We start from the raw sequence: 15,733 nt of genomic DNA on the forward strand, positions 1-15,733 counted from the left end.
TAAAATAATTATTTAAAAATCTAAATTATATAATAATTAGATTTTTTACATCAACAAAATTTATAAATTTTTTAGTATTTTAAAAATAAAAGTAATTGATGATTGATAATATAAAAGCTGTGAGGTACACATTTGAGGTTGAAGCTTAAGAAATATGGTTAAATATGAATAAGGTTCATGATTTTGCTTTTTTAGTTTTCCATAGAACCAACTTTGTTTTTCTCAAATATATTTTTATAATTTTATAATTTATAAAAATTAAAAAGAAAAATGGTTTTTTTTTTTTTTTTTTAATTTGTTATAAAAAATAAATAAATAATTTTTGTAGTTTGGTTTAATGGACATGTTTAGGTGGTGGTTGTTATTTAATTAAATAATTTTGAGAAAAAGATCAAGGTAGTTTTTATAATTGTGATATATAATAGATGTGTTGGTTAAATGTATATGATTTATAGGACTAGCTTATGGTTCCATAAATCATGATTAAATGGTATCTCAGTTATCAAATTATTTGGGGATTGGATCTGTCTAGGTCACACCAACCCTTAATATGGATAGATGTTTTTTTGGTGTCTCCTCCCAATGCCTTACAAGACAAAAACCTCAAAATCTAATGAAGCCAACAAATTTTATTGAGTCGAGAGGCTCATTCTACAACCCTGTAAGTTTATTCTACAACCCTGTAAGTTTGTTTGTGCAACCGTGCTTGTTTAAAAAAAAAAAATTATTTTTATTTTTATTTTTATTTTTTATTTTTTTTTAAATTATGTTCTAAATAGAAAAATAATGTAGGTTATAATTTAAAAAAAATGAGTATGTTGTAAAGTATTTAGAAGTAAGAAATGTGTGAATCAGTTTTTAAAAAGATGTCAACAACAAATTTGAAGATCTATGTTAACTAATTTATGTCAATATCAACTTAATACAAATCTATTTTTAACCAAAAAAAAATTAGTTTTAATGGTTAAATTTTTAAATTTGTCACATATATACTCTACTTAGCATTCAAAAATATAATTTAAACAATGAAAAATAACACATTGTATTTTACACTCTAAAAAAAATTTGCACCTGAAGAAATTTGATCCCTCTCAACTCATGTTAGATCGGTACATTGTATTTTGCACTTCAAATTTTTTTGGAGAAATTTGATCCCTCTATATTCTATATTGGTTAGAATTACAATGTATGCTAGTATAACCATATAAATTAAACATCAAAACACTTACCCCATAATACATCTTTCACATATCAGAGATTTAAAAAAAAAATCTTAAAAATTAACTAAACTAGCATTTGCACTTGATGTTGCAAAAGAAACGCCGTAAGGCATAGAGTATGGAAGAATAGCGACATGTGAATGGGCATTGTTGAAAAGGGTGGATGATAATGAGTTGCAATTGAATAGGGTTATTAAATTGGAATTGTTTAATTTTTCTAGAAGAGATGTTGGCTCAAGCTTAAAGGATGAGCAATTTGGGATGGCTAAAGGCTTTCTAATTGTTTTTTATTATAGTAAAATTTGATAATTCATTGGTTTTACTTTCAAAAGCTTGAAGGAATTTGAAGAGCATATATAGAATTGCTTTGTGGGATTTGATCCCAAAATCATTGATTTGTAAATACATACTCAATGAAATGTTAATTGGTTGAAACCCTACACAAATGTTTGATATAAGAAAATAAGCTGGAAATTTCCATTATTCAGAAGAATTGTAGTACCCAGAAAAAACCAGACCCCTCAAATTGAGCATTAAAAATGCTATTGCGTTAAAACCTTCAAACTTGGTGGTAACCCTTCAAATTTGGGTAGAACACTGAGAACGAGTATTTCTATCTTTTACGTGAGAACATTTTTATTTGAGAACAAGTGTTTCATTCTTTTATTTAAAAAGTAATTTGGTTGGAAAACTGAAAATGAATGATTCCTGAAAACTGGGAATGAGGGTTTCATGAAAAATCAGAACCGAGCGTTAAGCAGTTAACCGTGAAACTCTTCAACCAACATGTGTTGTAAATTGACACGGTGGCCGAGATGCACTAAATTGACAATGATTTGGCCACATGGGAAGAAGACATAAAAATTCACACTGGATAATGAAACATGACACTTGAAGAGTTTCTTCAAGTCATCATTAAATTGACAAAGTGGCCGAGATGCACTATATTGACAATAATGAGTTAGCCACATTGTGGCTCGCCGAGTGTGGCCACAACGAGACGGAAACAACAAACTGACAATGAATTGGCCATATGGAAAGAATGAATAAAATTTCACAAGGAATAAAAATGAATACTAGCTAAAACTGCACCATCACAAAAACAATGGCAAAACAATTTTCCAAAAGAAACTTCCCACCTGAGCATTGCAACAACTCGCACTTTTGCAAACAGATTGCTCACAACTACCACGCATTGCAAACTAATCTCTTCCCAAGTATTCAAAAACAAAATTTTCCAAACAAATTGATACAACCACTAAACATTCCATAATCACTCACTTCAGTCCGACAGATAAACAGTCAGATAGATAAAATCCATGCAAATATTCAAGAACATATTTTTGCAAACACATCGCAAGACTATTGTGCATTACAAAATAGTAGATTCAACCTTGCTAATAAAATCCATCCAAATATTTAATAACATAATTATAAATACTCATTGCTCACAACCGTAGTGGATTTGTAGAATAATTGCTTCAGCCTAGCAAATAAAATCCATCCAACTATTTGTAAACTTCAAAGTCAATTATTAAAAAACATATAAACAAGTTCCACTATGAAGAATTTTGGCAGATGCACAACCCTCTCTTGTAGAAAAGATAAAACAGCCCTCTCTTGCAGACAGGATAAATTATTGTTCAACAACCAGTTTTATACATGAAGACACATATAGCACTTCAACATTGATAAAAGACATCGTCATACAACATCTTGTATTGCGGTCGATTATCAGTGAAAAGTAATAGAAAGTGCAGAATATTATCAGTGTAAAGTAATAGAAAATGCAGAATATAAATCACGAGGAATGTTGTCTACCGAAAAACAAATTAAATTTATACATGAAGACACATATAACACTTCAACATTGATAAACAATAATTATACCATATAATAATGAAGAGCTTAACAAGCATCAACATGCAGTATGGGTTCCAAAACATTGATAAACAATAATTATACCATATAATAATGAAGAGCTTAACAAGCATCAACATGCAGTATGGGTTCAAAAAACATGGCTTCAAATGGAAAAAAGTTCCATATTAATAAGCAGCTACAATTAGCTCGAGTCGACCCATTCAATTAGAAGTCATAACAAGAGGTTGTGAGCCAGGGCACAAAACAGGCCACATATGAAACTTACTGAAGATGCTCGTGCATCTCTTTCAAGCAATGCATGTGAATAGTGTGACCACAAGGCAATACGCTGATAAGCTTTGTAGAGTCGAATAAATACTGCAGAGGAGTCAACAGACGAGGGTTCAGATATCTAAATAACTTCAGTCTAAATTATGCTATAAAAAGAAAACTACAATTACTACACTATGCAGATAAGTGTGACCTACCTCAAAACACATAGGGCAGTTGTGGTGCATTGCTTTTTCCACACAAGGGTGGCAATCCTTCAAGCGGATAGAGTAGCAACATCCTAGAAAAAGGTACATGAGCAAATAAATCATTCTCGCACTACAATGAAACAAGGGAAGAAGCGGTGATAATTTGAGAAGAAGCAGTGATAATTTGAGAAGTCATAAAGAACATACCACATTTATAACAGTGGAAGAAATTATCGTTGCCGCCAGTTCTGAAAACCAGCACAAGTAGCTAAAGTCAAAGGCAAGAAATACATCTAATACATTTCACAATAGCATGAAAGATTACTTTACAAGAGAGCGAGAAACATCAAAGGAAAAAGAGAAAAGCATACCTGCAAATTCCACATCCATCACAGTGGTATTGTTGTTTTGAGTCCTGGAAAACCAAAGTGGCAAGTACAATTAGAACCAAAAGCGTATACATCCAAACCATCTTTTTATAATTTTGTAAGAGTGAAACTCTTTGTTTTCCTGAACCAAAACTATTAAACCTGAAAAGGCATTAAAAACGTACCTCGTCATCAAAGAAATTACATTTTTCACAAAAGTACTTTCCCATACAAACACCACAAGTAACGCAGGTTTGCTGAACCTGCAAAATGACAGTGCATAATCATTTTTAAAATAACTCAAGAAGCATTATAGTGTTTACCTCTAAATTTTATGCACATTATTAAAATTAAAAAGGCTCAGCTCTTACATCTTGTTCAGTTCTACAATGTGAACAGATAACCTGCATACATACAAGAATAACTATAAATAACAAGAGCAATATACTGCAAACATACGAGAATAACTATAAATAAACAAAAGCAATATAGTAATCCAGCAAGTTAGATAAAATTTGCTAGATAATTGACCATTTATCTTTTGAGAAGAATAAAAGTTAAATCTTTACATCTTTCAAATCTACCTTCAGAAAATATTATGATGTTACAACCTAAAAAATCTTTACTAATTACAAAGAATACATATTGTTCAGAGCATTAAGACAAACATCATAATGAATAACATCTAACTGGAAAACAAGATAGAACCTTACCTTTCGAACTTCATGGCGCGGTACATCATGTCTGTCAAGTGGATGGACATCCATTGAATTCTGTTCAGATATGAGATCAGTCCATACTATACCCTCACAAATGAAATTAGAAGAGACGTAATTTTCTAGTTCTATTTTAACAAGTATATAAACCAAACACAACCGTTGAACTTGAAATAGCTACGAATGAAGTAAAGAAAAAGAAGCATACTTTGGCCTCATTATGACAATGCCTACAGTCAAAGACTTCATTACAACATGGAGCCCTTATTTGGCATCTCCGGCGGTAGTGTGAACATCTGCCATCAATTATCAGTATCAAGAAAACACACATCAGTAAAATCATCCTTGTATGGCACATTTTTCACCACTTTGTAAGATGCATGGAGATACCAATAAGAATATATCAAAATTATATATAATAAATAAAAGGTATAAATGTTACATTAAAGAACAGTGTATTGAACATCTCCATTCTATTTCAAGGAAGAAATACCAAATACAGTATGGGTATGCATGTCAAACAATGTAGACACTCACTACCTTAAATATTTATGTTAAGGACAACAAATGACCAGGATGAATTCCTTCACAGTTAAAAACAGAAATGTCATAGCCCCACGTTAATGAATGCTATTTTTGCACACTTCAATTCCCTGAGATTCATTGTCTTAGTAGAAAGTAAATTAAGCTGAAGAAAATAGAGAGACACACAGAAATACTCTTCTCATGTTAGCAATACAAAGAGGTCACTTTGGCACAACCTCTTTTCTTGTTCTATGAGATGAGATAGGTTTGCTTATGGCCAAAATTTGGGATAAATAGAACAAATATGTGGGATACCATAGCCCCGCATAATATGTAATAGTTTTTCAGCTCTAAAGAAGATAAAGTTAAGAATTGAAATTAGTTCCACATAAAGAACACATGCACCAACTATAGGTTTCCAACGTTAGCAACAGAGAGAATCCACTCCATTTTTACCAATTAAGGAGAATGCCCAAAGTTTCTCCTCCTTCAATTAAGGAGAATGCCCAAAGTTTCCCCTCCTTCAATAGAGAACTATACTTAGTATAATGAAAGAACTAAATCATAAAGAAAGGTAGTTGATAGCTAGGACAGCTTCGTTTTGACACAAGTGTTGTTCTATAGACCTCGCTGTTAGAGAGAAATTTGAAATAAAACTGACTGCATTAAAGGGTGCCAACAGAAATTTATTGCTGGGTCATGGACACAAAGAGGCTACCCCACGACTTCTACTGGATTACAGTAGCACACAATTACTCATTGTTCACAGAAAGTTCCATTACTACACTAGTTCAAGGGTGCTATAAATAAGTACCATGAAAATGTCGGGGTTCAATTTATTTCATTCACCATATATTTTCATGATATGGGCATATTGACTTCCAAATGTTTAGGTCAATAAAATTTGCAATAAAATTCTAAACTAGTCCCTTCTCTTGGTACAGGAGATGAGATGTATGCATATTCCCACATATTTTTTGTAATAAATATGAAATATGCAGGCATGCACTCATATGGGGCATGCATTCATACGACAAATTGTTCAAATTGCCAATTGCATGCTCCAGGTGCCAATTTCACATCGATGCCGGTGAGGGCAGTAGCTGAAACTAGGCTAGCAACCATTAGAATCCGAGTGTCCCGGATCCTTGTCTTCTCTACCATCCTGCCACAGAATGCAAAAAGCAAGCAAATACTCTGCTACTATATCGCTTGCCCGATGCCATTACACCACTCAATGGTTCCAAGTGAGAGGATATTCCCAAAGTAGAAAAAATGCATTCAGCCTGGTGAACTAAAATAAAAGAGCTCCATGAGTAAAGATATCGAACAAAGAATGAAAGAAAAAATTATAAAAAGCTTATTTTGAAATCAATGTATACTAACAGCACAGAATCTGACTAGAAGGCTTCAGAGCATTCCAAAATCTCCCGACTTTAAGATTTGAAGAAAACGTAAAGAGATTGACAGGAGATTAATTTCAAATACAAAGAATTGTATTCTGGGACTCTCTCTATATCTATAGTCGCAGAAAACCTCCAAAACGAAGAAAAACAAAAAGAAAGTATTAAAAAAAATGATGTGTAATAGCAGTGCATCTAATTCTTGTCGCCCAGTTTTAATGAATTGATTTGAATTTAATTACTAACCCATATTGCATGCATCCTTGATTAAGCGTATCTTCCACCACCATCGTTGGCTTCATACGAGCCATGATTCAAGGAAAAGAGTGATCTACAGCACAGAGAGCAAGAACGAAAGCATAAGACCAAAGCCCAAACATCAAAACAGAAAATCCAAAACCACAACAAAAAATTACTATCAATCTCTTTCAAAAAAACCACTTTTAGGCAATGCAATCGCGATCACACCGCCTTAAATAAAATGGAGATTTTCCCGTACTAAACCCTCGAAAACAAATTTGAAGAACAAGGAAAATAGGAAATCAAAGCAGACATATACTCTGAGACAAACTAAAATGGAAATAAAACATGGATCCTAACCCAAGAACAACCACAAACCCTAGGAAACCAAGAGAATTCACTAATTCAAGAACAATCTGACATGAACTTTAGAACTTTTTACATCAAAAACCAGCAGACACGCTACAAGAATATAAATATGAATAATAAATAGAAACACAGCCAAAAGAAGATAACCCTGGAAACATACACCAAAATCCTCTGCTACACAACGCCCTTTTTGGGATAATCTGCATTCACAGTTTTCTGATCCATGAGTGCATGCTTGCCTGTTCGATACCTGTTCACCATTAGAAACATGGGAATACAGGTAACCTGATGAGTGCATGCTTTCCAGATACAATATGATAAAAAAATTACAATTATGTTTAGTTGCAATTGGTTAGTATTCTTCACTGGCATCTTCATTGGAGGGCAATGTTATGGGGGGATCTAGATCTCTGATTCAGGATTCTTTGGTTGGTATCTGGCATTGTTTGAGAATCTCTGCATTATTTGTTATTTGAACATTATGCTGCAAACATGTTTTTGCTAATGAAATCTGTTCATCGGTTGCCTTTTGTCAGTTATAGAGAGAGCGGGTACATATGCAGTTGCTGGCAAAAAGATCATTGTTGATTAAGGAAGCCAAACTGTTAGATTCGACCACTTATTCTGATTCCATAAATGTTTTTGTTTGTTTAAGAGTATGTAAATACAATTGTATATACCCTTCATTTTATTTATTTTTTAATGTAAACATTTTTCTGTATATATTAAAAGTATCCTTTACAAAAACAAATCAGAACTCATAATTAATAAAGATTCATAACCTTCTGAAAATGAAAAGGTAAAAGAATGTACAAATTAATAAGTTTAGATATGTCTTAAACTAATTCGAGAGATAAATGAGAAGAAAATACTTGACAATGAAAATATGAAATCAGTCTACAGTTGACTTCCCTATTTGAAGCATTTACAAAGATCACAATTTTGTGCTCTAGGCAAAGAGTATAGTCAAAAACTTGAATCAAAGAATGGAAGACCCATGAAAACAGCATGATAAAAATCTGTACATTACACCGAACTTTCCTAAAAATCTATGTGAATAAGAAAACAATTTTTTCCGATTGCAGAGTAAAATATATCAGTATCATTGTCCCCATGCTGGACCTGCAACAAGTATAAACCGAATGTAAGAACTCAGTACTTCATTTGTACTAAAAAAAAATGCAAGTAAATTAACTCATATCAAAGAATGCAGAGATCTAAACATGGGAATAATTTGCACTCTAATTTATAATAAGGAAATGATTGTTGTAATGTCCTCGAGGGATTAATTGGCCCAAGGGATGAAGTATCCTATAGATCCCCGTAGGTTATAGTCCTCGATAAAAAGGAATCCCCAAAATACCCAATGATGGGCAAGTTTTGGGGCAGCTAGGGCAAAAAAACCCCAAAGTTGGAGTGGGGTTTGGTCACTGATGTGAGCATCACTCAATTAATTAAACAAAAAGACCCCTCATGAAACTATAAATACAAGAGGCCCAGAAAGACTTGAGGCATAATTGGATTGCATCATTTGTCTCTGATTTTCTTTGAGAGGGTTGAATATCCCATTTTCTTTGACTAGTTTCGGTGGGGGTGATCCCACCCTACTTAGTCACTCTTTTTCATTCTTTTTATTGGTCTCTTATTCTGGCAACAGGGTTTTAATTATTGAAAGGAGCAGCGAATTAATTTTGGGAAAACCTGTGGCAAATAGTACCTAACTCTACATAAGCTGGACAATTTCTCTGAGGTTCAGTTATTAACTTATTGGACAGACCAAAATCTTCTTGAGTTTAGTTATCGTGGTTTTTTTCTGTGTGTGGCAAAAATTAAGATGCCTGAAACACATCACAACTCCAGAGACCAGTGTAACGGATCTGAGGAAGATTAACAAGACAATCAGGCAACATCCACTTGACGAGGATTGTCTGAAGCAGATCACATATCCTGAAAAGAATTGTCTGAAGCAGATCACATACCCTGAGGCCGAGCAACCATTCTGTAACAGAGCGCAATTCCTGTAGCCATCCCGCGACAGACCGAAGTCCAGAAGTGGACCTGTGACAGTCCAAGGCATATAGTGGTGATAATCCAAGCCCTTTTAAGGCTGAGCGAGACCTCCTGGAATCATCTCATGGGTCCTGTAGCAGACTGGGTATGTTCTGAGGGTCAGAATATCATTTGCTACCTTATGATTGATATGAAGGGTTTCCTGAAGTCGATTTCCACAGATCCAGGGTCCTGGAATATAGTGCGGGCCCTGTAACTAAAAGAGAGTTCCTGAGGAAGTGGGAGGGTCTAACTCGCAATATGTCTGAGGTATTGAGGTGAAGTATGTGCCAAATCTGAGACTGCATCTTTGCCTGAAGTAGACGTCACCCCTTTTCTCCACTTGCCATCAGCAAATCGAAGAACCTCATCTGATCTATGTTTGTCATAAGTCCCTGAACTGCTAAGGCAGCTTACGAGCTCTAAAAAGGGCTTAGAGAGCTCTGAAGGAAACCGTATATAGAGCCAGGAAAATTATCAGTCCTAGTTGGGTATGTTCTGGATAACGTTAGTAGAATAGTTTTCAAAGTTGTGGATCAGAATAGCTGGATTTGAATTATTTTTAAAGTCTGTGGAGTTCATTTGTACTGCAACTGTTAAACCCAGGTTGTATTGGCATCATTGAACTGTTACAAAACTGTGTTGAATGTTATTGTGGAGCAGTGATATTGTTGAACAGTGAGATTGTGTTTGAATCCTATTATACTGTACCACTGAATGGACTTTTTGTTTCACTGCTTAATTGAGTAAATAAATTTTGAAACCCTAGTACAAAATTACCAGTGATGAAAGTAAGCATTTTATTTAATATAGATAATTAATTATCAGCACTATAATTGAATTTAGAAGAATTTTGCCCAGAAAAAATATAGCTTTCGAACAGGTAGAATCTCTACCTCTAAAACCCAAGATGGAGGTGCCAGCAACAAAGCCACCCATGGCTCCGTTCCAGAAGTCCTCTCAAAATTTCTCAACCATGTGATTGGTCAAAGCAAACACCTCTCCAATTGCAGCAAATGTGAGACCATAACTCCCCATAAGTTGCAGAGTCTTGATCAAACCTGAAAGGGAAATGCTCCTTTCAACTTTCAGCACATCATACCATCTGGCCACCATACCTCTCCAGACATACCCCCAATGAAACCACTCATCGTGCCGCTGAAAGTCTTAAACGTTTAACCAGGGGTGTCTTCCATCCTTATCTTCTCTATAGGATCCATTTCCACCAGTGCCTTTCCTTGAAAAATCCTCCAAAAATGGAAGTCTTTCATATTAAAGCCCTAGATTATTAAAACCCTAGATAAAGATTTAGGTTTGATTCCGAAAAAGGGCTATAGACAATTCCTTTGATTCCACTGAGAGCATAATGTAATTTGTCCCCTGATTCTGTGAACTCATAGTTCCGAAACAAATTTATTGTGGATTTAATGAACTTATATAACATTTCAGGGATTCTAGAGCCTATGTTCCCTAGTTTTCTTTTATCAAATAAGCCACTTGTCCCGTATATGTAATAAGCAGAAATGCAGAAATGGGTAAACCAACACAGAAATCTTGAAGCAAGCTACACCAAAAAAAACCCAAATTTCTATGCCTGAAATAAAACAGAGAAGAAAGGGAGTCTAATTCTTTTTCCCACAACAGCAGTTTCTTTAACCCTGTCTGTCCTCCACCACACCCGCAACATCCGACTTTAAGCCTTCGATTGATGCAGAGAGTGAATGCAAATAGCACAGATGATCAATTCCATTCCAATCCGAGAAGCACCCAGAAGTATCCCCAAGCTAGGGCAAGTGTGAGGTCTCCACTCGGAGAAGCACCTGGAAGTAGCGTAGTGTAATCAAAGGCTCAGAAATGCACACGTAACCCAAGAGGAAAGTTGATTTCAAAGAGAAATGTGTTATGGCGTAATTATAATTTATTTTAAATTATTATTATTATTATTATTAATTATATAAAAAAAGTAATATATGAGTTAAACATATATAGATTTTATAAAACATGTAACAATATTATTAACCATGGAGATTCACTCCTACTTTACCATGAAAATTCTTAACTTATAAGTAATTCATGTTACAATAGCACGACTTATCAATAACAATTGTCCAATATGACATTTACTTTAATTAATTAATTTCAAATAAATTAATTAGAAAAACATAACTAACTGAAAATAAATTTTAAAATTTTAATATTACTATAAAAGTTAAATCTATACCATCTATAATTAAATTTAAATGGTGAAAAACTTATTTTGAAATAAATAATTCTATACTCGCAATTAATAAAATAAAATAAAATAAATTATGTTACCAAATAATTATAAAAACAAATATACAACTTAAAATTAAGAATAAGTTAAATAGTAATACTAAAATTAAATTTTTTAATCAAAATATTTTTTTGAAGTCTTTTTCTTAAAAGCATTAAACACTTACAACATATTTTTGTTTGGAGTCATTTTTGAAATTTTGTTTAATGTCACATAATTTTATGAAAAAAGTTAAAAAGAAAACAAATCACACATTTATGTTGTGGTACGTTCAAGTCTGCTTAACATTTAATAAACATTTTTATATTAAAACACATCTACGCATTTCAATTCACATCTTGGATTTTCAATTTCCGCATTATTTTCCTATACTGATCGCTCTCGACCACTCTTAATTTGCAAAGCACTCGGGAAAACACTTGCCATAACAATGGAGAAATTGAAGTTTACATATGAAAAAGTAAAGTAATTATAAATACAACTTTGGAAAGGTCTTAGTTGTTTACAATGCTTACTGCACAATTACATCCTCCAACACTAGTTCGTATACCGGAGGATAGCCATTAACTCTATAGTGGTCTATCGACTCCAATAAATTTCTAACATGTACTTTGTTGTTGGGCCCATAACATTTTAGTGAACCACAACGATTCTCTGCTAGCCTAGACATAAATGTGGATATCTGTATAAACGCAGTCCTAGCTTCAGCAGATATGATACTTTTATGTCCAATCATACGGTCTCCCATATTAATAGACATCTCTACATCATTAGAATTAGGAAGAAATTCGCACAGGATGTTAAGGTGGCGACAATTGAAATTAAAAGTCGTTTGCGATTCGGGGCATGATAACCAAGGCACTAAAGTCGCACCCTCTTTGTGAGCTTTAGCACCTCCACCAATCACAGCGCAGATCCTATCACGCTTCCCAACCCTTAATTCCACGTCGTTTGAAGGCTTCAATTTCTGGACCCAATTTCCCAAGGAGTAAACCTGCTTCCTTGTTGAGTAACGCAGTTTGTCACATATAATATGCATAAACCAACAGAATACAAGATTGATCTTACCATAAATCCACTCTCTCAGTGGTGCGTTGAATTCCAGCACTGCTGAAGTTAGACTGAACACTGTAGCAGCCACCCCGTTGGCTTTCTTGGCTTGCACAAACAATCCTGCCACTGACAAGTCCACGGGCAAAAGCCATTCATTGTAATCTGAAACCATGGGATAATAATCCTCAACTATGACGCAATCTAGCACTTCTGAGAAGCTCAACACACGGCCTGTGGCCACTTGTTCCCAAAATTGTTTGTAATTTTTGAGAAACACGGCATTAACGCTGTTGTCGGTGAGCCAGAAATTCATGCCCCTCAGAACGTGCCAGTTTAGATCAGTGATGTAATACGCCATTTTCCCATTGACGAACAACATGTTTCCCTTTCTCTCCAGGCGGAAAGGAACCCCCAAGTAGGTTGATCGGATCTTAGTGGCATCACTCCTCGTCCAGCTAATCCTGCGCGTCTTATCTGGTGGCAGCATCATGATGCAACGCACCCTTTTAAAAACGCGCCCTGGTGAGCTATGTAGCCGGGCGTATATCGGGGAAAGGCCGAGGGGCCGCAGTATCCAGCCAATTATCCCTTGCATCACGGCTCCGACTGGGGTGAGCTTGCAGGTCTGCCAGATGCCGAGACACAGTTGGAGGCCGAGCAAGAGCTTGCTCAAAATCGACAACACTTCCTCCTCCTTTGCCATACTTCCTCTCCCTCCACCAACGATAGCCTACTCACTCACTCACTCACTCTACTAAACCTCTCCCCTCCTCTTGCCCTTCTTATACTCCATCTTCAAAGAAGGCAGGCATTTTGTTTCTTCCCGCAAGGAAGGTATTTTCATTTTAATATTTTTAGTTTTCTTCATCATTTTTTCTTTTTCAACGACCAAGTAAGGAATTTCTGTCTTCATCATCCTCCCCAGTTGTCCACGAATCTGACGACCAAGACGTGGGTGAGGCATTTTATAAAATTCCCACTCTTTGCGATTCTGAGAGAGGGGCCATATGGAATAAAGGTTAAAAATTCCTTTCGCCATGTTATTCATCACACTCATGTTCTACCATGCTGGTTATGATCTCCGGACATTGTAAAGCAATCGTAATCTTCTACTTCGATCTCATTAATTTAATTTAATTTATAAATTGCAAAATCTTAAATATTTATCAATGGAAAAATTTATGTTAGTACAGTTATAAAAAATAGAATAGCTATCTCATTAATTTAATTTAATTTATAAATTGCAAAATCTTAAATATTTATCCATGGAAAAATTTATGTTAGTACAGTTATAAAAAATAGAATAGCTATATAAATTAGATGGTTAATAAAATTCCTAAATTATAACATTTTTATTATTAACCATTATAAAAGAATTTAATATATTATTTTAACTTATATGCTATCAAATAAGTTCCTATACAAGTAAGGCTTATTGCATAGGTGTATTATAATATTTTTATTATTAATAATTACAAAAAAATCTAATATATGATTTCGATATATATACTATCAAATAAGTTTAACTATACAAGTAAGGCCTATTGCATAGGTATGTACTAAAATCTTTAGGAGATTGAGAGCATCAAAAAGTGCATTCACCATAAATCATTACTCCTCTCTTGGCCATAAATTTACTATAGATATTGAGTTTGTTTCTAATGAAGTGGTACTTGATATCAATATGTATGGAACAATCATGAAACACTCATTTAGAAAAACACTCCACAAGGTCTTTAATCATGAAGATTCACTTCTCAATCTATAAATAGGCTTTGTTATAATACCATAAGGTGATACCATAGTCCACTAATACCACATGCTCAAAAAACCGTAACTCATGTTCATGTGACACATGTTCTTTTCAAATGAGATCTCTCCCACCTAGTCTCAATTAAGTGATAGGGAAATGATGATGAGAAATATTGTTGCAATGACTACATTTCTTATTATTATTATTAATTATAAAAAGTTAATATATGAGTTCAATATATATATATATATATATATATATATATATATATATATATATATATATATATATATATTTGAATAAATATATAACAATAAAATGATAAGAATCAGAACAACAGTAATAGATGGAGCGAACGCGCAACATCAGAACCCTAACTGAGAAAGGTTAGGGTTTACACTCAACTCACTACTGCAAACACCGTAGCTGCCCATCACCCTTTGCATCGCTGATATCACCACTACGGTCGACAAACTGACCTCTCCCCTTGCGCTGTCACTCGGAATCCCTACCCTCTCTCGTTGTCGCTACTTTTGTCTGCAGTATGTCGGAAATGGATGTCGACGTGGTTGACTACTTGGAGGATCCCAACCCCGACAAATCCATCTGGACGAGCCCTAATCCTACATCGGAGAGTGAACAGAACCGACGGTTAACATGCTTTCGAGCACAGAACATCCATTACTGCAGGGTTTGTCTCACAACCATTTTGACCTGGGTCCTTCCACTCACTCCATTCTGTTCGTCAACCTCTTCATCGGGTCGCGGAGTCTCGATTGCCCTTCCCTCTCACCGGCTACCCTACACTATCTCGTTTCCTGCATCCCATCATCCCCCACATTTGATTATGTGCCGTTGGAATTCCCCCACCTAACTCCCCCCTCCGTTAACCCTTTTGCGGCTGGATATGCCTCTGCATTTGCCTCCCTTTCGCATGTGGCTGATCTTCCACACCCACCCCATTCCATGGCTATACCCGGACTCTCTTTCTCTCCATCTAGGTGTTTTGATATCCTTGCAGGTCCGATATGGGTTAGGCTACCAGGCCTCCCCCTTCATTTTTGGTCTGAGGATGTTTTTATGCACATTGGGAATGCACTTGGCACCTTTCTTGATTTTGACAAGTCTTATGAATCATTCGGCAACAAGTCCATGACACGAATTCTGGTATATTTGGACATTAGAGAGGGACTGGAGGAACATATTACTTTGCACTGGTGAAGGTTCACCCTCATACAACTCTTGGACTATGAAGGCGTGCCTTTCCGATGCCAACGGTGTCACAAGCTGGGACACATTTTCAAAGAATGCCCTCTAGTAAATCTTGTTGTTTCCACCACAAAAGTTTTGGATGCAGCGGCTCCGGGTGAGCCACCATCCGCTGATGAACCATCTTCTTGATCTCTGGGGTTAAGTCGCA

At 35.0% G+C, this 15,733-nt stretch overlaps 1 protein-coding gene across 1 annotated transcript; it reads right to left on the bottom strand.

Moving 5' to 3' along the window:
- Nucleotides 1-3,224: 3,224 nt before the first annotated feature.
- LOC149211800 (putative E3 ubiquitin-protein ligase RZFP34) lies at nt 3,225-7,763 on the bottom strand. The gene is made up of 9 exons (XM_089391582.1): nt 6,821-7,763; nt 4,855-4,942; nt 4,644-4,703; nt 4,302-4,334; nt 4,116-4,193; nt 3,934-3,977; nt 3,770-3,810; nt 3,572-3,654; nt 3,225-3,461 (listed from the first exon to the last, which is right to left on the bottom strand). Exons 1-9 carry the CDS (start codon nt 6,883-6,885, stop codon nt 3,366-3,368), a joined length of 588 nt encoding a protein of 195 aa, XP_089247708.1. The 5' UTR covers nt 6,886-7,763; the 3' UTR covers nt 3,225-3,365.
- Nucleotides 7,764-15,733: the final 7,970 nt, after the last annotated feature.

Source organism: Pinus tabuliformis, chromosome 1_1 (genome assembly GCF_031772625.1).
Source record: "Pinus tabuliformis cultivar Carrire ecotype Pingquan chromosome 1_1, CPIR1, whole genome shotgun sequence".
NCBI classification, from domain to species: domain Eukaryota; kingdom Viridiplantae; phylum Streptophyta; class Pinopsida; order Pinales; family Pinaceae; genus Pinus; species Pinus tabuliformis.